The sequence below is a fragment of the Ammospiza caudacuta genome, chromosome 11, assembly GCF_027887145.1.
Source record: "Ammospiza caudacuta isolate bAmmCau1 chromosome 11, bAmmCau1.pri, whole genome shotgun sequence".
In the NCBI taxonomy this organism is placed as follows: domain Eukaryota; kingdom Metazoa; phylum Chordata; class Aves; order Passeriformes; family Passerellidae; genus Ammospiza; species Ammospiza caudacuta.
In genome coordinates, this window is record NC_080603.1 from 24,356,179 (window position 1) to 24,380,899 (window position 24,721).

Genomic DNA, 24,721 nt, shown 5'->3' on the forward strand with positions numbered 1-24,721 from the left:
GACATTTCACATCAATTTCCATTCGGCTTCTTTAGTGCATTATTAGAGAAATTTAGTTCCAGTTTGCTCCGCTGTTTTAGCTCACCCTAAACCTGCTCACCCTAAACCCATGAATTGTGCTGTATATTAAAAAATGCAAGAGAAAAGAGTGAAAGCAATCACACATGAGTAATTAATACAGATTAGATACTGTGTTTATCACTGTCCCTGCTGACTTCATCAGACAGCAGGTTTAGCTCAACAACACAGTCCTAATAAAATTATTTAAATTCCAGAGGTGAATTCCATTAGACTACATGCATGGATGTCTAGTGCAAATATACATAATAAATTTTATTATTTATGAAATGAAGTAAAGAATTTGGATACTGCCTTGAAATTTTTATAATCTCACCTGAACTACCAGCACATCAGGGACAGAAGTAAGAATATCCTCACTTGATAGCTTGAACTGTTGGAGACAGACTGGAAATTATCCTTTTAATCCTCCCCATTCCTACTCTCTTAGCTGCCCCCAGAGTTTACAAACCAATCCCACCATCAGTCTCCCAAAATAACCACAGGCAGACTGCTGGTTTCAATCACTTGCTTGATTTTTCTGCATTTCTGTCCATGTGATGACGTCTCCTAAAAAATCTTGATGGCAATTAACCTGAAGAGTGCTGTCTACTGATGTCAAGTAATAAATTTTCATCGACTTTTTGTCTCCCCAGTGACAGCAAAGACTTTCTGAGAATGATGGGCCATCATGTCAGACACCACAAAATGGAGGGACCCATCTCAAAGAGGAAATCTGCTGTATATGTCTCAGACAAGCAGCAGACAAGTTTTGCCAAACTGCAGATGAAGAACAGCACATCAAGAAATCACCACTCTCTTTCCTATGGGTTTTGACACCTACTTCTGAATCAGAAAGATCTTCTGCCAGGAAACAGGAGCAAGAAGACTGAAAACCTGTTATAAAGGGCACTGACTTGGCAACAGAATTCTGAAAAATACCATTTCCAATGTGAAAAATCAACTGCTCCAAGAAAGTGATGCTAATAATAAAAATAATTATAAGGAAAAAGAAATGGAAAACGTAAGAAAAAAAATATTTAAAGGCAATGTCTTGGGGTGCTACAATGGAAAAACTCAATTTTAGCATACATGTCCACCCAGGCTGTCACACCAGCTTCTGGGACAGACTTCTGGAGTCACCAAGGCAGGTTGTGGAACAAAGCATGGCCAGCAAACCTTGGCAGCTTTTAGCAGCAAAGCAAATAGGAATGAACAACCACCATATACTCAGGACAGGGATGATTCTGTCCTGACCTCCACTGGAGCGCAGAGACCTCTGTGTACTGCAGCATCACTTACAGCTCCTATTTACCGCGCCCCAGCACAACAAATCTGGTTATGAGACAGCAGTGCTCCTTCAGGAGCCTCACAGATGAGAAGCACAGGAGGTTCCTCCCACTGTCCACCTGCAGAGGCCCTGCAGGAGGATCAGCCCCCTGCCAGCCCTGTACTCACTCTCGTTGCAGATGAGCCCAGCCCGGCCGGGCGGGCAGACGCAGCCGCTGCGCTCGCTGTTGCAGCGGCCCCCGTGCAGGCAATCCTCACACCTCAGGCTGCAGTCCTGGCCAAACGTGTCACCCAGGCACACTGCCAGCAAGAAACACACAGGGCTGAGTGAGCAGCTGGACAAAAACCTTTCCACACGCTCTTACCTACGGCTGGGTTGTGAACGCCGCTGGTTTGGCACAAAAGGCACAGCAAAGTGGGCATTCCTGAATTTCCCTCTTTGTGTTTCTGACTCCAAGTACAAGGAAAGCTGGGTGTTTAGCTGTAATTTGCTCCCCTAAATGCTATAATTCTTCAGCCAAGAGCTACTTTTTAAAAGCAAGAGTTTTGCCTTCAGAAAAAGTAAATTTGCACCTAATGCTTGATAACATTGTATATAACTAGAAGAATTTATTGGGACTTTCCTTCTCCCCTTGCTAGCCTATCCCCGTTGTTTGATTGCAGTAAATGGATATAGTGCTATTTAAACATAGTTCAGTGGTATTTTCAACCACACAGTGTGAGTGTTCTAGGAAAACAAATCAAAACACACATTTATCATATCTCTTCTCTTCAGGGATATGAAGATTTTTATATAGGAAACCCGATATGAAAATGCATTTTTTTCTCTCCTTCCCCACCCTCCTTTTATCCCTTGCCACCCTCACATTCTCTTTGTTGGGTATATTGAGACAGGCATGCAAAATAAAGTGACTGTCTGGTAAAATACTTCAGTGGCATTGAAGATCTCATCCACACAGTTTAGAGCCTTCAAGGTTTAATGGCTGTGGCTGGAGGCTTTTTGGAAGGGGATTTTTAACAGCACCTGAAAGTGAGCTGGCAGCTTATTCAGCCTTATTTCAGTAAGTTACAGGCTGGTTGCATTTCACCAACACTTTTCTGTGAGAGGCCAGATTTCCTCTAGGTCGGAGCACCCAACTGTTCCCTTTTATGCAGCTGAACAAATGCCCAAGTTTTCAGGGACATTCAGAATCCCAGTGCTACCACTTAGAAAAGGGTACAAATTCATACTGCAGGAGGAGAATACAGACCACCATTGAAAACATCATGCTTCCATCATAAAAAGTCATTAAAGTTAGAGAAAATATTTAATTATTTGCACCAGCTTACTGTTAAAGCAGGCTTTTTTATAATACAGATAGCAGCACAAAACCAGGTCTGAAAACACAAGGAATAAATTGCTATTTAGAAGGTAAAAGAACTTACTAAACCATTTAAAGTTCCTTTTTTCCATTACCTTTTCGTACAAACCACTACATGCTGCAAAGCCTGAGCCTTAGAAAAAGTGCAGCTGCTCAGCTGTGACTGGTAATACCCAAATTTCTGTAGCTTAATATAAATAAAACATGCAAAAAGTGGTCAATAAATATTTGATTGTGGTTTCTAGGCCTGATAATTTTGCCTGTGGTTATCTCATTATCAGTTTCCCAGTTGGTTATCAGTGTTGTTGAGTCCGGCTTGATGCTGTGTGATTTGGGAGGGTCTTAACAGTTTTGTTCACAAAAATAAGGTAATTTTTTTTATTAAAGTCAAGACCAGCTCCTGATTTTTGCCTGTACGGCACAGTCCTCAGATGGGTAATTATAGAGTTTATATAAAAATCACAGGACACACATAGAAAAAAGCAAGAAATCCTGGTGATCCACCAGCACTCAGCAGAAAGCAAACACAGGGTTTCACCTCATAATACCCCTAAAATTGTGAAGTTTTCACCTTTGGGTGGAAAGATCGAATCATGCAAAGCTCAGGTGGGTGCAAAGCTGTCCTGCACCCACTCCTGTGCTGTTTGCCACCACTTGAGCTGAGCAACACGTGGATGGGTTGGTGCTTTTTCCAGAGAGTCAAGGGAAACCTGAATCTTCAGAGGATTGTTTTTAACACAGGTAAAATGCAAATATCTTAAACAAAAATCCTCCAGTTGTTATAAAAGAGTTTGTAAACAGGGACCCATGCTCCCAGCTCTAGGAGGAAGGGAGTTTCCCCAGGTTATAAGCTATGCCATCCTCTCAGCCCTGGCATGACGAGCTCTCTGTGGCTGCTGCCTGAGCTCTGGGCAGACACCCTGCTTTCCAAGGAGCCTGTGCTGCTCACTCCTCCCCTGCCTCCCTCCCAAAGCATCCAGGCACCTCCTGGCTCCTCAAACATGTCCCATTTGGGATGGAACATGGAGACGGGCAGGATGCAGGGTCAACACTCCTGACACTGAGCCCCACCAGCCCAGCCAGGACGATCCCCAGGACGATCCCCCCCAGGTTGCAGTGCTGGCTCAGGGCCCTGCTGGTCACTCACCAACCCTGTGCACCAGGGTGAGCTCTCCTCGGGGGTCTCCATCCTCGGCCAGGGCCCCGAGGGCGAGGTGCAGCAGCTGGGGGGGCCCTCGGAACTGCAGCCCCGGGGCACCAGCCAGCCCTGCTGCCTCCTCTGCATCGGCCTCCTCCGCACCTAGGGCTGGACAAACACAGCCATCAGCACCCCAGCCCGCCTCCACCCCCTCTCATCTACATCTTTTCTTACTATTATGATGCCTTTAGATGTTCAAGTCACACCTCTGCCAAGAGGTCCCAGCCCAGGCATTTTCTCACAGAGTTCCTGCTATCCAAAAAAGAAAATAGACAGGAAATGGGAGACACCCTCCCCACCCCATCTTTCCCTTTTTCTTCTTCTGGAAAAAAAAAAACAAAACTCTACTCCTGGAGAATCAAAATTAAATGAGGAGATTCATTTTCCTCACTTGAAGTTTGAGATTATTTTTAGCTAATGAAGGTCATTACTCTTGCTCGTTTTGGAGATGACAAATAGAAAGTGAGGCCGGCTGTGCACTTTATTTTAAGAAACATGAAAACCTGGGCCTTAAAATGACGGGAAATCAGTTGGCTTTCTTTTTGGTGTTGGTTACAATATCAAACTCTGGGTTAAGGTTTAGCAATTGTTAAACTTGGTTATAAAGCTGAGTTGCTCTGCTAAACTCTGGACTGGTTACACTGGCAGAAATCCAGAATAACGTCACTGACTAATGGAAAAGTTGCCATGGTTGATCAAAGAAAAATCTGGCTACTTTTTTTTCCCCACAGGACGTTAAACTTCATCAAATAGTGCAAGAAAAGTGTCAAAATAGTATTAATTTCTAAACCAGGAGCTTTAGGTTTTCTAATGTGTCCAGCGGATTTACGTGTTCATCTGCCATTAATCTTTGGCAAAAGCCATTACTGGAGGATGAACTTGGATCCACACACTGGACGTAGCCCTACCCTGGCCATGTTCAGAGATGGCTCAAGTTGGGCTCCCAAAATCCCAGGATCTGTGGAAATCTCTGCTCCAAAAATCACTTTTTAAATCAGTGGGAAGTGCTTAATGGCCCTCAAATTTTGAGAAGAACTCACCCACGCAGGCCCATCTGCTGTCCCCAAGCCTGTAACCCTCCTTACAGGCACACTCGTAGGACCCCAGGGAATTCACACAGAAATGGTCACAGTTGCCATTATCCAGACGACATTCATCCACATCTAGAAAATCCAGACATAAATGGTGATTAGGAACAAGTACTTCTGCTTGCAGAGCCCATGCTGTGCCCAGCTGTATCTGACAAATTATCCTGTACATAAGAAAACACAATTTTTCTTATGTGTTTTGGAGCTCTCCGTTTCTCTCTGGTATTGGAGGTATAAAAACATTTCAGGGCTACAGGGAGCAGATTATTTCACTGATGTTTTTGTCTTGAGTGAAAACACATGCTTTAAGCTGTTAAGCTCAGTTGATCCTTCAGTTATTTTGAGGGCTCTTTTTTTTGTGGAAGGAGTGTTTTAACACACATCAGTATACAGTGTCCATGGAGAGAGGAGGGAAAGTTTCTCTCTGCTGGCTCCTCTCCCAAATCCCCACATTTGATGCTGGGTTATTCCTGTATTCCAGCCTCACAAAGAGGAAATTACACATTTGTAAAAACTTTACCAGCAAAGCTGGCATAGGGTCAGTGACTCTCATTAGGGCAGTGCCCACAAAGCCCTGCAAAGGGCTTTGACAGCATTTCTTCTACCCTGGGCCGTGATTAGTAAAACCGAGCCATTGGTACCAAAAGAGTTTTGACAAGGGCATGGAATGATGCAGGACAAGTGGGAATGGCTTTAGACTAACAAAGGGAAGGTTTAGACTGGATATTAGGAGGGAATTCTTCCCTGTGTGGGTGGTAAGGTCCTGGTTGCCCAGAGAAGCTGTGGCTGCTCCATCCCTGGATGTGTTCCAGGTCAGGTTGAACGGGGCTTGGAGCAGCCTGGTGTCGCCACATTGCTCTTCACAGAGAAATGCAAGACACAATTCTTCCCAAGACTATTTCTGGGTTTCCCATTCTCTGAACCTCAGAGAAAGAAAACACAATTCTTATCTCATTTGCTGTGCCTGTGTTGTGCCAAAGCAGAATGCAATACGGAGATTGTTTACCCAGAGTGATGGTGTTTTGTTTCTTTGGCCTATCAGGGCCAGGTGTGTGTGTGTGTCGGGACTGTGGGCGGACAGTCACGAGATTCAGTGCAGTGGAGTGCTTGCAGATTCAGTTTAGATGTAATGTAATATAGTATAGAATAATATAGTATAATAAAGTAACTAATTAGCTTTCTGACAAGATGGAGTCAGACGCCTTATTTCTCTCCCTTTGTGGGGGGCAAAAATATCCACTCTAGCCTGGTCTAGTGGGAGGTGTCCCTGCTCACAGCAGGGGTGGAATGAGGTGACCTTTAGGTGCCTTGAAGCCCAACCCTGCCCAGCCCAGCTTAGGCCCAGGCCAGCTCAGTCTAGCCCAGTTCGGCCCAGCCCAGTTCGGCCCAGCCCGGCCCAGCCCAGCCAGGCCCGGCCCAGCCCATTCGAGCCCATCCCATTCGAGCCCATCCCAGCCCGGCCTAGCTCACCATCACAGGAGCAGCCGTCGGCGCTGAGCTGGAACCCCGCCTTGCAGGCACACTCGTAGCCCCCCGCGTAGTTGATGCAGAACTGGGAGCAGCAGGACTCCCCAGTCTCACACTCGTCCACGTCTGCAAGGAAAGGTTCAGCCCTTGAGACTCCCCCAGCTGCTGCCACAGCGCTCCTGAGAGCTTTTGTGCTGCAGCACTTGCTGCTTTGCACCTTCCTTCAAGCACATAAATTCAGACATTCACTGTCTGAATCCTGAATCCTGACAGCCACTGCCTTCTCCCTTCCCCCATCTGAATCCTGAATCCCTACAGCAGCTGCCTTCTGCCTTCCCCCATAGCAGCCAGGACCGTCCATGTCCTGGGAGAGGCATCTCCTCTCCAAGTCTGAGCTGCCCTGAGGGGATTTACAAACACCAGCTGGCATCAAGGATAGGACCCACGGGAATGGTTAGAGTTGTGTCAGGTTGGATATCAGAAAAGGTTCTTCCCCCAACCCAGAGGGTGCTGGGCACTGCCCAGGGAATTGGCACAGCCCTGAGGCTGCCAGAGCTCCAGAGGTTTGGACAATGCTCTCAGGGATGTACAGGGTGGGATTGTTGGACTCAATGATCCTTGTGTGTCCCTTCCAACTCAGAATATTCTATGGTTCTACGAAGAGACAACAGCAAGGACCCACCAGCCCTCAAAAACATTCTGTTTAACAGCAACCTACATTTGACTATTTAGACCTTCTCTACATTCAACCTTACTCAATGCAAACTACCAATGCTCTGATCCACCCAGGCCCTTGCTGGACAGCAGCAGCCTGGAAGGTTCAGCTGCAGCTTCTGGAAACTGATTTCCTGCTGCCTCCTCCTGCTCTGTGCCCGCTCAGAAATTGGTATCATTGACACCACTGCTCTGGTGATTAGATAGGAGAGCTGAGCTGTTATCTGTGCACTGCAGGCTCCTGGCTGCTGTCAGGCTGCTGAGCAGGTCAGTGGCCATCCAAGGGCCACCTTGTCAATGCTGAGTCTGCAAAATGCTTCTGAACGTGGCCTGGCTGAGCAGCTGCAGATGGGAAAGGTCAGTGTCTCAATTAACCTTGGAAGGAGCACCAACTTTATGAGGAAACACGGACAGGAGAAAGAAAATGTAACTAATCAATCGAGGTGAGGAGGTCAGTGTGAAAATGATTAATGCAGGTTATTTGAAGGCAGTGTTTTCCAGAAATGTCACAAGCTGAGCTCCTCTGCAGTACATCAGGTGACGCCTCACTCGGGGCTCCAGCAACAGCCCCTTGTTTGTGCAGGAATGCAAAATCCGCATCCCACAAAAAGGAGATTTTTTGCTGTTAAGAGCAACTTTTCACGTTTTCAGCCCTCCTCTGTGTTCTCCTCCTTCCCTTGCTGTGTCTGGAGTATCTGCTTCCCTCTGAACTCCCCAGCAGCAGGTCAGTGAGCTGGGGTGTGGGCAGCAGGCTGCTTTGCCTCCTGTCAGCTGTACAGACAAGACTGTGCAACCCACCCACCCCTGAGAGGCTCTGGCTCCAAATCTGCCTCCTAAACTTCTTCTGGTTTTGCTTTTTAAGCTCCATCATCACCCGCCCTTGCAGCCCTTGGTGCTTCCCTCCTCCCCTGCTCCTCCTCTCTCCTGCACTTGGCTTTTTTTCATTGCAAAACTCCTTTTGTCTGTAATGCCTCTCACACTCATCAGTGCTCCCACTCTCTACCTCTTCTCATCATCTCGTATCTCCCTGCACTGCTTTGTGGTGCCTGCTCCTTTTTCCATTCCCCCTCTCTTCCTGGCTATTCTTAAAAATTGTAATGGCATACTGACAGCAAGCCCAAAGCAGAATGAGATACATTTTGCATGACAAAAGCCGTAAACAAAACAAAAACATAAAACAAACACACACACACAAAAAGAATCTCATAGTAGAATTGCTTAAAACATGAATGAATTTTTAAACTTATGTCTCAAACTCAAATCTAACTCAGGAGGTGAAAGCAAGAAAGTGAGACTTCTCACAGGCAGCAGTGTAACCTCATCACTGAGCAAATCTGATGGAAACACAGCAGGCTCTGGAGCACCAAGTGCAGTTTGTGCAAGCAGCACTTGGGAACACTTGTGCTGCTGCTCTCAGCCACCAGCTGAGAGGGGAAGGCAAACAAAGTCAGCTCTGTGATGTTTGGGCTGCTCGTGGTGAGACACAGCCATGGCAGCAGGTCATGCAGCGTTGTATTGCACTAAACAGTTTATTTAGTTGTTGTTTTGTTACTGCCACTCCCTGCCCTCTTTGGAGACCCATCCCAGCCCGCTCCTAGGTTACCTGTGCAGGTTTTTCCCCCTGCTCGGGTTACCTGTGCAGGTTTTGCCCCCATTTCGGGTTACTTGTGCAAGTTTTCCTCCCAGCTGGGGTTACCTGTTCAGGTTTTGCCCCCATCTCCTAGGTTACCTGTGCAGGTTTTGCCCCATCTCTGTTTACCTGTGCAGGTTTTTCCCCCATCTCAGGTTACCTGTGCAGGTTTTGTTACCTGTGCAGGTTTTGCTCCCATCTTGGGTTACCTGTGCAGGTTTTTCCCCCATCTCAGGTTATCTGTGCAGGTTTTGTTACCTGTGCAGGTTTTGCTCCCATCTCGGATACATGTGCAGGTTTTTCCCCATTTCAGGTTACCTGTGCAGGTTTTGCCCCCATCTCAGGTTACCTGTGCAGGTTTTGCCCCCATTTCGGGTTACCTGTGCAGGTTTTGCCCCCATCTCAGGTTACCTGTGCAGGTTTTGCCCCCATTTCGGGTTACTTGTGCAGGTTTTCCTCCCAGCTGGGGTTACCTGTTCAGGTTTTCCCCCCGGCTCAGGTTACCTGTTCAGGTTTTGCCCCAGCTCGGGTTACCTGCGCAGGTTTTGTTACCTGTGCAGGTTTTGCTCCCATCTCGGGTTACCTGTGCTGGTTTTGCCCCCATCTCAGGTTACCTGTGCAGGTTTTTCCCCATTTCAGGTTACCTGCGCAGGTTTTGTTACCTGTGCAGGTTTTGCTCCCATCTGGGTTACCTGTGCAGGTTTTTCCCCACTTCAGGTTACCTGTGCAGGTTTTTCCCCATTTCAGGTTACCTGTTCAGGTTCTGCCCCCATCTCAGATTACCTGTGCAGGTTTTGCTCTCATTTCAGGTTACCTGTGCAGGTTTTTCCCCATTTCAGGTTACCTGTTCAGGTTCTGCCCCCATCTCAGGTTACCCGTGCAGGTTTTGCCCCCATCTCAGGTTACCTGTGCAGGTTTTGCTCTCATTTCAGGTTACCTGTGCCGGTTTTGTCCCCATCTCGGGTTACCTGTGCAGGTTTTGTTACCTGTGCAGGTTCTCCCCCACCTCGGATACCTGTGCAGGCTTTGCCGTCCCCGGCCAGGCGGTGCCCGCGGGGACAGGAGCAGCGCGGTCCCGCTGCCGTGTGCTCGCAGCCGTGCTCGCAGCCGCCGTTCCCGTCCCGGCAGCTGTCCACGATTTCCATCTCGATGCCTGGATGAAATAAATCAGAAGGGAGTTAAAAAGCAAGCCCGAAGGATGTAAAACAGCAGCCAGGAGCGCTGTAGCAGTGAGTGTAACCAGCTCACAGCCCCACCCCACAAGAGCAACCTTTGGAGTCACCGAGCTCCAGGTGTTTGTGTCTCAACAGTGGACGCTCCCAAATTCAGCCATGTGAAGCTGGTTCAGTGCTCAGCAACCACCTGCTACAGGAGCCTTGCCAGCTTTCCTCAGCTTTATGCTTTGCCCCGAAGGAGGAGCGGAAGCATCTGAGGAGCCCAGGTGGTGTCCCCCAACCCAGCCTGATGCACTTCCCAAAGAGCAGCTTGGAGTTTTGCATGGCAATGGCAAAGAGCTGGGTTCTGAAACATCCCCCAAGCACAAAGGCACTGAAGCTTCCTAAGCAGAGTCCTGCTGGTGAAATGGACACCCAGCAACAATGCAAAACAACCTCCAGGTTTTGGTTCTTGGATGTCCCTTCCAGGGGGACACAGCAGCTCCTCTGCTGAGACTTTGTGCCCTACAGGGTGGTACAGTGCCACTGCCAGCTCCCTTTACCCTGACAGACTTCCATGCCCTCCTCATGGGGCTGGACTGGACAGTCCTCAGAACATCCTGGCCATTTCATGTCCTCAGAACATCCTGGCCTTTTCCTTCACATGAAAAAATGGAACACCTGGCCACCTCATTGCCACCCAGCTACTTCATCAGATGATTTCTCCAGGCTGCAAAGAAACCGTAGGGTCAGTTATGAAGTTTTTCACAAAGGATTAGCCAGTTTTTCTTACAGAGCTATTTAGAGAGGAAATAATTTCTCCTACTCTGTAGGGAAACTGAGAAACACCCTTCCTAAAGGAGCCACTGTGCTTCCAGAAACAGCCCAGCTTGGAGTGCTGGCCATCAGATCTGGCACAGAATTTCCCCAGACATATCTGTGCTGCTGGGGTCTGGTCCTTCCCCTGGGAGAAACCTGCTTGCCAACAAGAAATGTAATTCCAGCTGGAAGAGGGTATAAATTAAGAGAATAAATATCTCTACATCTCATGCATAGTGTGATTATTTGCACCAGGGAGAAGAAATCTCCCTGGTCTCCTGTCCAGTGTGTTAAGCTGGGATTTAGTAAACCCAGCAATTAAATGCAGAATCTGACTTCATACACAATCTTCATCATTTACTTTGTCCCAGCTCTTCATCAGTAAAACTGAAATACCAGCTCTTCCCCAGCCACTGGGGAAATGAAAGAATAAACAAAGATTGTAAATTGCTCAAACACTGGGATAATCCTGATCATAAATATATGCAGAATGTTTTTATTTTTATTGTTTGCTCTGCAATATTGTACATGAGGCACAGAGAATCACCATCCCCTGAGATCTGCTGAACATCCAGAAAAATTATTATCAGAAAAGCACAATGAAATCTAAGTGGTCTAAACCTCTTTTTTATGCCTATGACAGAAGATTTCATATCTATATATTAATCACATTTCCTCTGCCATTGCACTACTCACAGTTCCCCATCACCTATGAAATAACTCTACAGGATATCTCCCACATAATTGGGTTTTGTTTTTAATCTATGTTAATGCCTTGAAACTGGATTTCATTCTTAATAACTATTTCTTACACACACATTCTTAAATAAAGCACTCATTCTCTGGCATGCAGCATATTTTCCTAAGGAAGCTCTGCTGAAAGCTCTTGCACAGTATTATTAGATTGAATGATCTTTGCCCACCTCTCTGCTAAAACAGGTCATGCTTTGGTCTGCATTCCAGGGAGCTTATGTTAGGTCCATAATAACCCCAACTCTTCCACATCACCTCTTTTATTAATCTGAATTTGCCCTCAAGGGCAGGCCAGGGATCACCTATCAGCTAGCAGCACTGGGAGTCAGTCCCCCTCTCCAGAAAAGCTGCGTTGATTAAGAGACCCCGCTGGCAAGAGGTAAGCATGTGAGGAAAGACAACAGGACTCACTTTAGCTTGGGAAGTTTGAGTTGTTCAACTAGTTTTTCATCCCAAATCTTTCTTTTTTTGTTGCTTTTTTTTGTTTTTTTAAAGCATCCTCCTAACAGTGTCAGTAATCTCAGGAGAAACATAAGCAAACCCAGACAGGTAAAGACAAGAGCAGAACATCGTGTTGGTTTTCTCTTGCATCAGGTCTGTAAGAAAGCTGGCAGGAGGAGGAGGAGGGCAGGAATGAATACATTTCACAGAACAGCAGCATTCTGGTGGCTCTGCAGCAGAATTCACCAGGCTCTGAAGATAAACCAACAGGGCTATTTGCTCTTTGAAAGGCAGTAATTAAGGTCTGTGAACACAGGCTTAGGAACGCGTCACCCTGCAAACCCAGCAGCAGCAGCAGAGGAAGAAAACAGTATTAAGGCTGATCTTTTGCATACATTTCCTCTGCTGGGGATGGAAATCCCAGAGAATCAGAAGCGAGGCCTGGCAGGGAGCAGAGAGGAGAGGAAGAGGAGCAGGGCTGGGCAGGGTCACTTACGGTAGCAGCGCCGCCCGTCCGCGCCCAGCTCGAAGCCGGGGCTGCAGGCACAGCTGAAGGAGCCCGGGGTGTTCACACAGCGATGGGCACACCTGGCACTGCCCTCTGCACACTCATCCACGTCTGCAAGCACACAGAAAGTCGTTCAGCTGGACACTGAAATGAAAAAATAACGCTGCTCTATATGGATGTGGCTGCGTTTCCAAATATCTGCTGGGAGGATTATCCTGGGGTCAGCCTACAAAGGACAGCACCCGGTGAGCCCAGGAACATTATACTCACATTATTCTCCAGAACTATCTTTTTCTGAGCATCATTGACCTTGAACTTCTCAGTATGAACATTTACAGTATCAAACACTATATTTGCAGTATCAGCCAAAGTAACTTATTTATTATTCCTGTAAAAAGAGCAATGGCAAAAGAAGACCTTGTGTGAAGAACTCAGAAGAAACTTCCAAAACTCTGAAATGATCACCATGTCCTCCAAGCCATTATAGTTAAATTAATGGAACAGGAAATAGCTGATTATTCTCTGAATGTCAAATGATCTGGATTAAGTGGTGGTTTGGTTTCAGCAGGGATGACGGAGACAGATCATCCCTCAATCCTGCAGCTGCTTTACAGCAATGCAGTGGGAGGCACCTGCAGCAACCACAGCAGCTCCAGCAGCCCTGTGAGGGAAGGAAAAGCTGCAGAGCCTTAAGTGGGGAGGCTGCTCTTCCCCCAGTCCTCTGCCAAGCAGGCTGCTCCTCAGCTTCACACCTGCTGGTCTGTATTTTGGAATGAAATGTCCCCAAAGGTGTCCATCTTCCTAAAAGCTTAGTGGAACATAAAAATTCTTTTAAGGAGTTAGTTAAAACTTTTAATTAGTTAAAAAAACCAAACAAACACACAAAAATTTACATTAAATACAGCTGTACAGAGCACCGACCTCTATGCAAAGACTGGTATCGCACATGGCAAACCCCTAATGCATCTCCTGGTCCTTCCCATTCTGCCACCTTTCTGGCAAAATACAGATTATTTATTGCACCAATGCTGGGTCAGTGTCTTGAAGATGGCAGGGAGCAATCTGATGTGCAGCTCTTCACTTTTTATCCCAGCAAACCACACTTTCTAACAGTTTTGTCCCTCCACACGTGCTGTGCCCAGTGCTGTGCTCGTGGCCCCTGCACTCGAGCACAAGGAGCTTGATGGATGCAATCAGGCTCCTTGCAAAGAGAGGCCCCAGGCAGTGCAAACACCACACACTGGCTCATGAAAATTTCAGGACAAATGACAGCTTCTCTGAAGCAGCCATGGGAGCAGCTGCTGCTTAGCATAAAATGGGTTATTCCTCCTTTTTCTCTAATTGTCAGTTTGCGAATACACTGCGCTGGCCAGGGCTGTAAATATTCTTTTCTCTTCTTCTTTTTAAATAGAAAAAAATAAAAGTTGAACCACAGCCACCATCCTGCACAGGTTTCTTCCTGTCCTAGAGCTAATACCTGAAGTATGACACTTCAGCTGCCCTCTGTCTCCTTCCAGCTCAGTTTCCAGAGAGTCAAACAACAGCTTGAATTTTGCAAAAGGCATTGAGTAACTTCTAGGAGAAAAAAACCAATAATTGTATATCCATGGCAAGACACACTGCTTAATGATTCAAAAGATTGTTGCCATGAGGCTGGGGAGAAAATTTGGTCCAATGTATAACACTGCGAGTTAACTCAGTGATTCAGTTTATACATAAATCAACAGAAATGTCAATGTGTATCTGAGATAAAACAAACAACAGGCTGACCCTACTGCTAAACCCACTGTTGTTTCCATCCACTCATTATCAGTACATTACTTGAAAACAGTTTTTATTTTCAGTAATTACTCATGAGTAATTCCAGTAAGAGAGAATCACTAAGATGTGCCATTCTACTCACAGAAGGACTCACAGGCAACTAAGTAAAATACTCAGGGTAGGAAGTAAATATTTTGAAAGGCACCCAGCACCCTTTATCTGAGACAATAATTTACATATTGGCAAGATTTTGGCCACGTTTTCAAAAGAGGAGTGCAAAATTAGTGTATGTATGTGTATGTATATATATATATATGACTTGGCTGTTAAGAATCTGTGCACCATTAAGTCCACAAATGCTGTTTATTTCATAAAACTGCTAAACTATCTTCCAAGAATTTCACTGAAAGAGAAAAGCAGGTATTTTGATCTCTAGTTCCCCCAAATTTCAGGTCAGAAATGCTACAGATTCTTTTGACAACCCCAGACTAAACACAGGACTTCAGAATTCAACTTTTTAAGCTCCTCTCTTTGGAAATCTTACACATCACGATTTCTTCCTTCACAGTAGTTTCTCCATTAATATGGAAACAGCTCTCCAGCTAAAAAAGCCCTTTGAATTCTAAATAGGTTTTCAGTGACCTGGTTCAGAGTTTTACTTGAACCAATTTTCCAGGAGCTGTATCTGGGACATTATTTTAAAGGCACCCTACAAGAATAACACTACAGCATTCACACATCCAGTTGCTAGAAAGCATGACTTAGGAGATCACAGAGACATTTTCATCACTAAAATAGTCCTTCAAGACTGTGGGCTGATGTGAGTATCACAGAGAGAAAGGCTGTTTCAAAATGCACACATATATTTGTCTAATATATTCCTTTCCACTCAGAGCTCAGTAAGGCAGAGCGCTGATTAATAACGTTCTTCACAATAAAGAGTCCAGAGTTTCTTACCTAAACAGGACTTTTTGTCTGCAGCAAGAGAATGCCCTGGATGACACTCGCATTTTGCAATTCCTCTCTCATTCTGACAGATTTGTGAGCATCCTCCGTTCCCACTTGTGCAGGGGTCTGTCACTGAAACCAATTAGAGCACACTGTCAACTGAAAGGTCACTTTTTGACTGGAAATGGTCTTAGCTGCCATTGTTACAACTAATGACGAAGTAGCTGTAAGAGATTAGACTGGGGAAAAATGTGACAGCATCTGGTGAGTAAAGCTGCTGTTTTTCTGGATGCTTTTTGTTGCTGGACAACATTTTTCACAGAGCAGCAACAAGGCTTTAAACAGCAGGAAACCGAGCTTGTATTACATTGGAAGTAGGACAAAAAAAGTACATTTTATTGTTATTTTGCTGTACCTGAACAGATTTCAAGAGTTCTCTAAACAACAGCAATTAGCACTCCAGTATGTGTGAATCCATAAACACACACAATGATGGAGTTCACCACGAAACAATGAATATTTAAAAGGCTTGAGAGGAAATAAACATTGAAGAGCCCCCAAAGACATCTTTCAGTCTATAAACATATGCCATTCATGTTGTACATCAAGGCTTTTTCCTCTTCTTGAACAATAACATACCTTTTCAAGGATAAGCTGCCCTAAGTGGCAAGTACTTAGAAAAACTTTTATGAAGTGCCTACAGAAGCCTCCATCTTGAAGATTTCATTGTGTTGTATGGGTTTATTTCTGGAACACGTGCCTGCTGGAAGCATACTGCCCAAACAGAGACTTGGCACACCCCAAACCAGACCCACCACGACTGTTCAGACAGGTCTGACTTGGGTAAGCCCTCACATTCTGCACCAGGCTGAGGTTTTGCTTTGGAGCACTCATTACACCAAAATTCTGGTGAATAACATTCCACAGGCAAATTTGGAGGGCACCTTGAAAATGTGTCCTCTACAGTTCTGTTTAGCTTTGACCTAAATTTCTGAAAGTTATACTTGTTTCCCTACAATTCCAGCTCTGATTCAGCTTTAGCATTTCACTAATTACTGCCTGATTTGAGACAGATGAGCAATATTCCTCACTTGCCCTGCTATGTACAAGCCAACTTCTTTCAGAGCCCTACAGGAAAGTCACCATCAGTTCAACACCACTGGAGTCAGGGTTTGAGGAACCCTGGGAAGGGCTGAAGGAGTTTTGCTCTGACCTGGCTGCTTTGCTGTGCTACGCAGAAGGAGGGAACAGGAGAGAAAATCCTCTTCTTCATGTGGATTTAAATAAATATGGGACAGGGCATTTTTTTGTCCCTTTTCTGTACAGCCAAGTGGTATTTTTTGCCACCATTTGGTAAAGGAGGAAGCAGCCACAGAACATCCTCAAACTGCCTCATGTCACCTCCTGCCATTTCAGGAACACACAACGCACAAACCGTTCCAGTCTGCAGGGCTGAGTTTGACTTGACAGTATTAAACAAAAAAACCAAACAACTAAAAAATATAAAATAAAAGCACGGTTAGGGATGTAGAACTGAAATTGGACTTCTGACACGATAGGTTGCAAATAGGTTTCCAAGGAACAGCAGCACTTCATTGTGCATGACACTTCCAAGGCTGACAACTTGGCTCTGCAGCTCGACAATTTGCGGTCTACAAAGGATTTAGCTCCAAGCAAGAACTCGCTCCTTGCTGATATGAAATATTGAGTTATTTGCCGATTCCTTTTCTATTTGGGTAAATTAAATGAAATCACTATCAAACAGCATCTGTTAAACCTGCATATTATGAAGGTTTTCAGAGCAGCTAAAGCTTTAATTTGAGAATGATTACAGCACGGAGTAAAGCTTGTAATGCTCTGTGACATGACAACAGGCAAACAACAAATTACATGGTGGATGTTAGCAAAACATAGTAATTCAAATAAAGGTAGCAGCCTTGGAAGTCCTTGGATGAGGTAAGTTTGTAAGGGAAAGATCTTCAGGACATGAGGCAGTCAGTGATTGACTTGCTTTCCAGTGGTATGTATGTTCCTGTTAGAAGCATGTTTCAGGAAAAGCCAAAAATAACTCATTAGTGTTCTTTTTTCACACATTTGCCTCTTACTGGTTCATTTAATAACTTTAGTAGATAACAGACTCCATCCTACAAAGCTCTACTCCAAGCTGTTAAACACTATGGTGAAAAATTTACTGGCATGGCTTCATTTCCCAGGTGCCTCAGGACACAGAATCCCAGAAGGGTTTGGGTTGGAAGGCACCTTAAAGCTCATCCAGATCCACACCCTGCCATGGGCAGGGACCCCTTCCACTATCCCAGGCTGCTCCAAGCCCCATCCAGCCTGGCCTTGGGCACTCCCAGGGATGGGGCAGACAGGGCTGTAAACAACAGGGTCTCCAGTCCTGTCTGCCATGACCTCTAGGGCACGTAAAGAAAAGACGCTTGGGCTTTATCAAATAAATTTTCTTGTTCACAGCAACCATGACTTCACGCTGGAGAAAATATAAAGTGGTAAAGAGCAAAACTGCCAGGCTTGAGTGTTTCTCCAAGGCTTTGCAGGGCTGTGGGTGCAGTATTAACTCCCAAAAGTCCACAGGGATGAATCCATATCTGCACAGCACCTTCACCTGCTGTGGCAAAAACTCTCACGACACTGTGGTTCCTCCATCCAAACCATGACTCCAGCAGCCAAGCTTTGGGTGGAAAATAAAAAAACATCCAGACTCACCTCCTCCCACCTCTTCTACTTAAAATATCTCTGAACTGACAACCCAAATGCATTCATGACCACTTCATCCTCATTTGTTCCTGTAAAAATCTTGTCCATGGCCTTACCTAGCACTTTTCTCTCCCAGGCATTCATTCACTCAGGTATTTATGGGAGGGAAAAGCATCCTACTCAGTCTTCATTTTGCAAGCTGAGCTCTGCTTACAAGGCAGATCCTCCTTCCCCCAGGCAGAGCTGCTGTCCTGGGGAGAGCTGAAGTGATTCATTTTGGCTCAAACACCCTGGGGTAACTAGGTAATGGGTGCCCACCTGCAGACAAGGCTGATCTTGCCCCTCTCTAGTGTTCAGTATCCACAGGCTGGTGACAAACCACTGCCTTTGGTGAGTGGTTGACTCTCTCCAGCCTCACCATGTGAGGGGGTGAACAGTGGTGGCAAAACCTCCCCTTTCAGGGGTCCCAGCTGAGACAGAGCTTGAAAATGGTCCATGAGCACTACAGGAGAACTCCCACCCCACCTGGCATCACTCAGACCCCTCTGACCCAACCGCGGTCTCACCACTGCAAAATCCCACCCCACAGCCCTGTGCAGGCTCTGCACAGCCAGCTGCCAAACACATCCTGAGATGTTTGGAAAAGGGATGGGGAACAGCAGAGGAAGCTCTGTGACACCTCCTTCTCCCCAAATCTCCCCTTTTCTGGCTCTGTGATAATCTCAGGGAAAAACGTGGCCACCTCATGAGAGACAGAGAGGCCAGCAGGCTGTGGGTGCTCCCTGGGGTGCAGCCCCCATTTGGGGCAGGATTTGGGGGGAACCAAACCAAAGGGAAGGGGTTCTCTGCACCCAGCAGGAGCTGGGAGCCATCTGAACAGCAGGATTTACTTACACTTCATCCACAGCGTGCAAAATCTCCGAGCAGAAGAGGAGCCATATGGAAACGGTTTTGTGACAGGAATTTCAGCTCAATAAATCCATAAATTTGGCCTTATCTTTCTCTGGCATGTTCAAGGGTGTGTGTGTGTGCTCGTGTTGGGGAATGGGGGAGTTGCCTTCAAAACTGATGAATATGTTAAGATATACAAGAAAAGAAAAGCAACAATCAAACCCAAAGGTAGCATTGCTGTTCTGCTTGAGAGGGTGCTTAGAAACCTGAAGGGCAGGATGAATGAATCAGCCTGTGATAAGCCAAAAGAAGATAAAGAGAAGACTTTTTTGTAGAATAAAACATGTAATGCAGGCCAACTCTATATGCAACTTGATGAGCAATAAAATGTTAGAATTAAATCACAATTAAGTTCCTAACCTATGTCATCACCATCATTGTGCAAGGAGCAGCCAGGGATCTAGGAGGCCAAAATCATGTTCAAAGCTGTGATTCAAAGTGAACTTCACACCTCAAACATGTGTTATATTTAAAAGTCTGTCATTAAGCAATTCCCAAAGCTGCTTTTGGAAATAGGAATGAACACAGTGACCCAAAACACCATCCTGGGGTCTGTTAAATTGCCTTTACTGTGTGTCTTTAGCACAGGACTCACCTTCACAGGATTTGGCATCTGCCTTCAGCTGGTAGCCTGGCTGGCACTGGCACTTGTAGTGGTCCTCACTGAGCTGAACACAGTCCTGCTCACAGCCCCCGTTGTTAATGCTGCAGGAATTGACAGCTGGAGCCAAGGAAGCAGGGAAGGAAAGCACATCAACAACCTGGGAGGACCTATTTCCTATTTTAAATACATAAATGACAGCAGAAGCAGGCAAACCTCGCTGAGCAGCTTTCAGAATTGCTCCTGTGCCCTCCCTTGTGCTCAGGGAGCCTGGCTGACAGCATCCCACACCAGTGAAAACCTGATTCACAGAGCCTGACACTGTCCCACACCAGTGAAAACCTGATTCACAGAGTCTGACACTGTCCCACACCAGTGAAAACCTGATTCACAGAGCCTGACACTGTCCCACAGCAGTGAAATCCCAATTCACAGAGCCTGACAGTGTCCCACACCACTGAAACCCTGATCCACAGAGCCTGCTGACACAGCCCCACACCAGTGAAACCCTGATTCCAGGGAGAGGCAGGTGAGATCTGAGGGCTGTAATGCTGACTGAAGCACAGCACCCTTTGATCTGACAGCACCAAATCCACCAAGGCAAGGAGGGGACAAAAGAACAGCCCTGCTGGCACTTGCTCATTGATTATCTTTTTCTATTCCTTGCCTTCATTGATTAAAAATAGTAATTGTGGTTCAGGCTGATTTCCTCAGCCTCATAAATAAAAAAAATTCATATAACAGGAGCCACAAGCCCAGCAGAACACACACAGAAAACCAGAGGAACAGAGGGTCCTCTGTACATCTTTAGAGATGCTGCTTCTTTCACCCCAGCAAATTAATATTCTTTTTTGTTCAACACATATCCCTGGCCTCTGGAGAAACATTTCTCCTCCTGACAAAACATGTTAACACACACCCACACCTATTCACAGGCTGCATGTAAAAATAAGAGCGATGGTTTGACTCTGCTATTGTGCTGTGCTGATGGGTGTGTGTGTGTGTGGCTGTATTGAGACTTCCACAGCAGGGATGTAGTATGGACAGATTTAAATGGATATTAGGAAGAAATTCTTGACTCTGAGGGTGGGCAGGCCCTGGCACAGGTTGCCCAGGGAAGCTGTGGCTGCTCCTGGATCCCTGGAAGTGCCCAAGGCCAGTTTGGATGGGGATTGGAACAATTTGGGGTAGTGGAAAGTGTGGGAAGGGGTGGGGCTGGATGAGCTTTAAGGTCCTTTGCAACCCAAACCATTCTGGGGTTCTGTGTTCTCTATGGGCAGCTGGAAAGATTACTTGGTCCATCATGGGATGCACCAAACTCTGAACCCAATTAAGTCAGCAAAGAGCTTTTATAGTTATTTACTCATAATAATTTTAGCAATATTTGTCTTTCTTGATGTATCTGTAACAGACATTAGTAAATGTTAGCTGCAAAACCCACTACAGGACTGTTTCACCCTCTGCCACCAATTAGCACACACTGAGTTTGTGCAGCCAAGTATGTGTTAAAAAGATGAAAAGAAAAGCAAATTTTTACATTCTCCTGGCTGCACACACAGCAGGAGGCACCTCAGAGCCCAGAAACCTGACCCTGGCTTCTGATCCCCACCTGTGCCCAGGAGCCTCCTGCCCTGCCACAGACAGGCCCTGAAAGCAGCTCCAGCACACCCCACACACTCTGGGCTCCCAGCTCCCTGCACATTTGCATCCAAAAACCTGTTTTTCAGCAAGAATATTCAAATAAGATGAAAATATTTCAGGAGACGAAAAACATCTTAAATCCAAGTGACAGAATATACATGTTGGCTTTTTAAAAGTGCCATTTTCTCCCTCAGTTTCTGGGCAGGAGCCAATCTGGCTGCGACGGGGAGATAACAGCAACCTGTCATGGTGAGGGTTTGGGAGGCTCTGAAGGTGGGAGGGGACAGGTGTGAAACCCACGAGCCCCAGTTTGGTGTGTGGCTGTGCCAGCTGCCAGGGGTTGCCCTGGAGCAGGCAGGGCAGGTTTGTCACCAGGCTGGATCCCTGAGAGGAGGAGCCAGACTGAAGGAGAAGAGCCCCAGGGACAGGACGGGGCTGTGCTGGTGGCTGCCAGGCACCAGCAACGCCTCTGTGAGCACAGAGAGACTTGGCATCTCCTGGATATGGCTCCAGCTGTCACCAAGGGGCTGTGGCTGGAGGGATGGGCACCTGCACAGGCAGAAATACGGCCTGACATTCATTTTCCAAAGATTTACTCTCGGAATTTGGTAGGAACCAGGCCCTGATGTGGATTCCAGACAGGCTGGGGGTGATGCCAGGTGATGCCAAGAGAGGGAGAGGGTATCTGGGAAGGGGGGCAGTGGTGGGAGACAGTAGGTGAGAAACACAAGGATCACAGAATGGTTTGGGTTTATCCTAAAGATCATCTCATTCCATCCCCTGCCATGGGCAGGACACTCCCACTGTCCCAGCTTGTTCCAGCCTGGCCTTGGCCACTTCCATGGATCCAGGGGCAGCCACAGCTGCTCTGTGCCAGGGCCTCCTCACCCTCACAGGGAACAGTTCCTTCCTAATAGCCAGTCTAACCCTGCTTTCTGTCAATTCAAAGCCTTTTTGCCTTGTCCTGTCACAATATGCCCTTGTAAAAACTCCCTCTCCAGCTCTCTTGTAGGCCCTTGGGTGATAACAGTTAAGAAATACACATTTCTAAACCCATTATTTTTTATAATAAAGGTGATATTTTTACAAAGAGCTAGCTCTGAAGCCATAGTTAGACACATGCATAGACACCATGGGGTTAGAACATGCAATCTCTTCCAACCTGTGTTTCACATAACCTTAAATCCAACCTTGGCAGTGACAAGAAATGTAACTTCAGACATGCAGGGCTTATATTTACATTGGAAAACACAGATTATAGAGTAGTAGAGACGTTTTCTTTGTTGCTTTCTCAATATAGAAGAGCCTTAGTGTGCTAAAATCTCCATAAAAAACCTGCATCTCAACAGCTTCTCTACATAAAGCAGACATCAAAGGTAACAGCTGGCACCAGAGATGAATCAGGGTCTAATGGCTGTGCCCTGTTTCCACTTCTAGGAGTTCAAACAGGAATAAATTCCACCGAAGACAATGAATCTACAACAGTCCAAACCCACAGCCTGATACCACAATAAACATGTTCTTTCTGAGTTTCAGCTTTTCAGATACCAGCTGGTTAAACTCCAGCGAAGTCAAACTCATTGCATTAACATAATGAAGGCATTACAAACAAAGCAAACAAAAAACTTGGACAGGGTTGCAGTGAATATTTGGTCTGGCACGTGTGTTTATAAATTAATTCAATGCTGAGCAAAATTTGTAGGACCAAAAAGCTGAAAGAAGAAAAGGAGCATTGAAAGAGATGGGATTTTATTATGGCAGAAAGCACTCGGTAGCATCAAAGGATGCAGAAATTAAATAGTTTATTCTCACACACTGGTCATTACTGAACAAGACAACCCACTCTGAGCAGAGTATGAGTGGAGTTCTCTGCCTTAGAGTACGAGCAGAAGTTTCCAATGAGAGCAGGAAGAATGGCAAAAGCAGATTTATTTCCTCTCCCCACGTATTTTAAGGCTCATACTGGCAGAGGAGGGATGGACCACCAGCAACAAGTCAGGATCCCAAACACCCTGTGCTGATGTGGCAGGAGGGCAGATTTAATGCAAAACTTGTGGCAGCAGCTCAGTAATATTCCATGATCACATGAGGAAGTATCTCATCCCAGGTTTTTGAGTCTTCAGATGTAAGCTGAATATCTTTTAAGATGATAGATCCACTTCCTTATGTATGGGAGATTTCCAAGCCATCCAGGCTGCAAAATCTGCTTCCCCTCAAATGATTTTGGCACTTTTGTTCCCACAAACACGGGGTTGCCAAAAAAGAAAAGCAGGACGTGGAAAGAATGAACCTAACAGCAATCTGGGCTGGGCTCCTCTGAAAAGCCTGTCTGGAGGGACTCTTGTTTCTTATTTCTGCAGCTGAGATAATCACCTTCCATAAACAGCTCAGTGCCAGAATGGGGTCCCTTTTCTTTCTCAGCATGCAGGAGAGATCCTTACATCCTCTGAAGTATCCATGGAATAAATAGCACTGCTAATCCAAGCCTGTTTGAGATGCTGGGTGTTCTGCTGAGCTGCACTGGGTCAGAGGAGAGGGGCATTTGTGGTTTGCTGCTCATCAGATGAGTGATGAAAGCTGAATGTGCAGCCTGGTGCTGCACAAGGGGCAAACCCTCCATCCCCAGCAAGCAGCTACAGCCCAGGTCCTGATCCTGGGCACTCCTGATTTATATGGAATGCTTCTCCCTGTCCTCATCAATTAGTAACTGTCTTGTTCTCCAATGCATGAGAGCTTATTGTATCCATTTGTTTTGGTGTCTTGTCTAAACAGCTGGAACAGGGCTCAATATCCTCCCTCAGTATCTTGTACATCCATTATTATGATAGCAGAGCTCTCTCAAACTCCTGCCTCCCATCTCAGGATTTATTTTTGTTTCTCCTTGATAGTTTCTGAGACATTGCAAACAAAGCTGGTCACTCTATGAAGTACTTTGAATAACTTCTTGAGAATATTTACATTTACAAAATGAAAACTTGTTCTCTGGTATTGTTCACAGCTTGGACAAAGCTAAACTGAGCTTGCTGATTATGTGAGGCAAGAAAAAACCTAATTATTTTGTGTCCACAGAAAATTTTACATATTACAGAAGTAAATTCATTTAATTGCCATTAACATCTACTTTTTGCCTTTATCACACAGTTCTTTTTCTCTTTTTTCCCCCCAAAGTCCCTTTAGTCTCCTTTTCATATAAAAATCCCTCTCCACCACAAATGGGACTATTCAGAGGGAGTAATGCAGCTCAAACAACACATCTTTTACTTCTGGGTCTTCCCTAGTCAGATCTGATCTGAGCAAGATTAATTTCTCTTTTAATCCAAAGAAAACCACAATTGCTTCTAGTTAATTATGAATCACTCTGCTTTTACATGATTTTTTCCCCTCTCACTATGGTGTTCCCTTGTCCACTCCTTCACCAACTAAGACTGAGACTTCATCACATTTTTAATTGCACTTAATTACAAAACACTGGAAGTCTCTGTATGTGATAAACCCAAAAAACCTAAAAGAATAAGTTTTAAAATAAAAAAAAAATCCATTATTCCCACAGCTTGAGCACTGGTACCTCCTGTGTCCTGGTGGCATCAGGGAATGTGTTGCTGTGATAATTCCAGCAATGAC

General features: G+C 45.8%; 1 protein-coding gene across 1 annotated transcript in view; it reads right to left on the reverse strand.

Moving 5' to 3' along the window:
- Positions 1-24,721, reverse strand: part of LOC131562615 (multiple epidermal growth factor-like domains protein 6) — a 189,767-nt gene that overhangs the window by 40,669 nt on the left and 124,377 nt on the right. Inside the window, exons 7-14 of the mRNA XM_058812439.1 lie at positions 19,454-19,579; positions 15,199-15,321; positions 12,469-12,591; positions 9,821-9,958; positions 6,465-6,587; positions 4,947-5,069; positions 3,856-4,008; positions 1,516-1,647 (exon numbers count right to left, since the gene is read on the reverse strand). Of these exons, the coding sequence (XP_058668422.1) occupies positions 1,516-1,647; positions 3,856-4,008; positions 4,947-5,069; positions 6,465-6,587; positions 9,821-9,958; positions 12,469-12,591; positions 15,199-15,321; positions 19,454-19,579 (1,041 nt within the window). The remainder of the gene's footprint in view (positions 1-1,515; positions 1,648-3,855; positions 4,009-4,946; positions 5,070-6,464; positions 6,588-9,820; positions 9,959-12,468; positions 12,592-15,198; positions 15,322-19,453; positions 19,580-24,721) is intronic.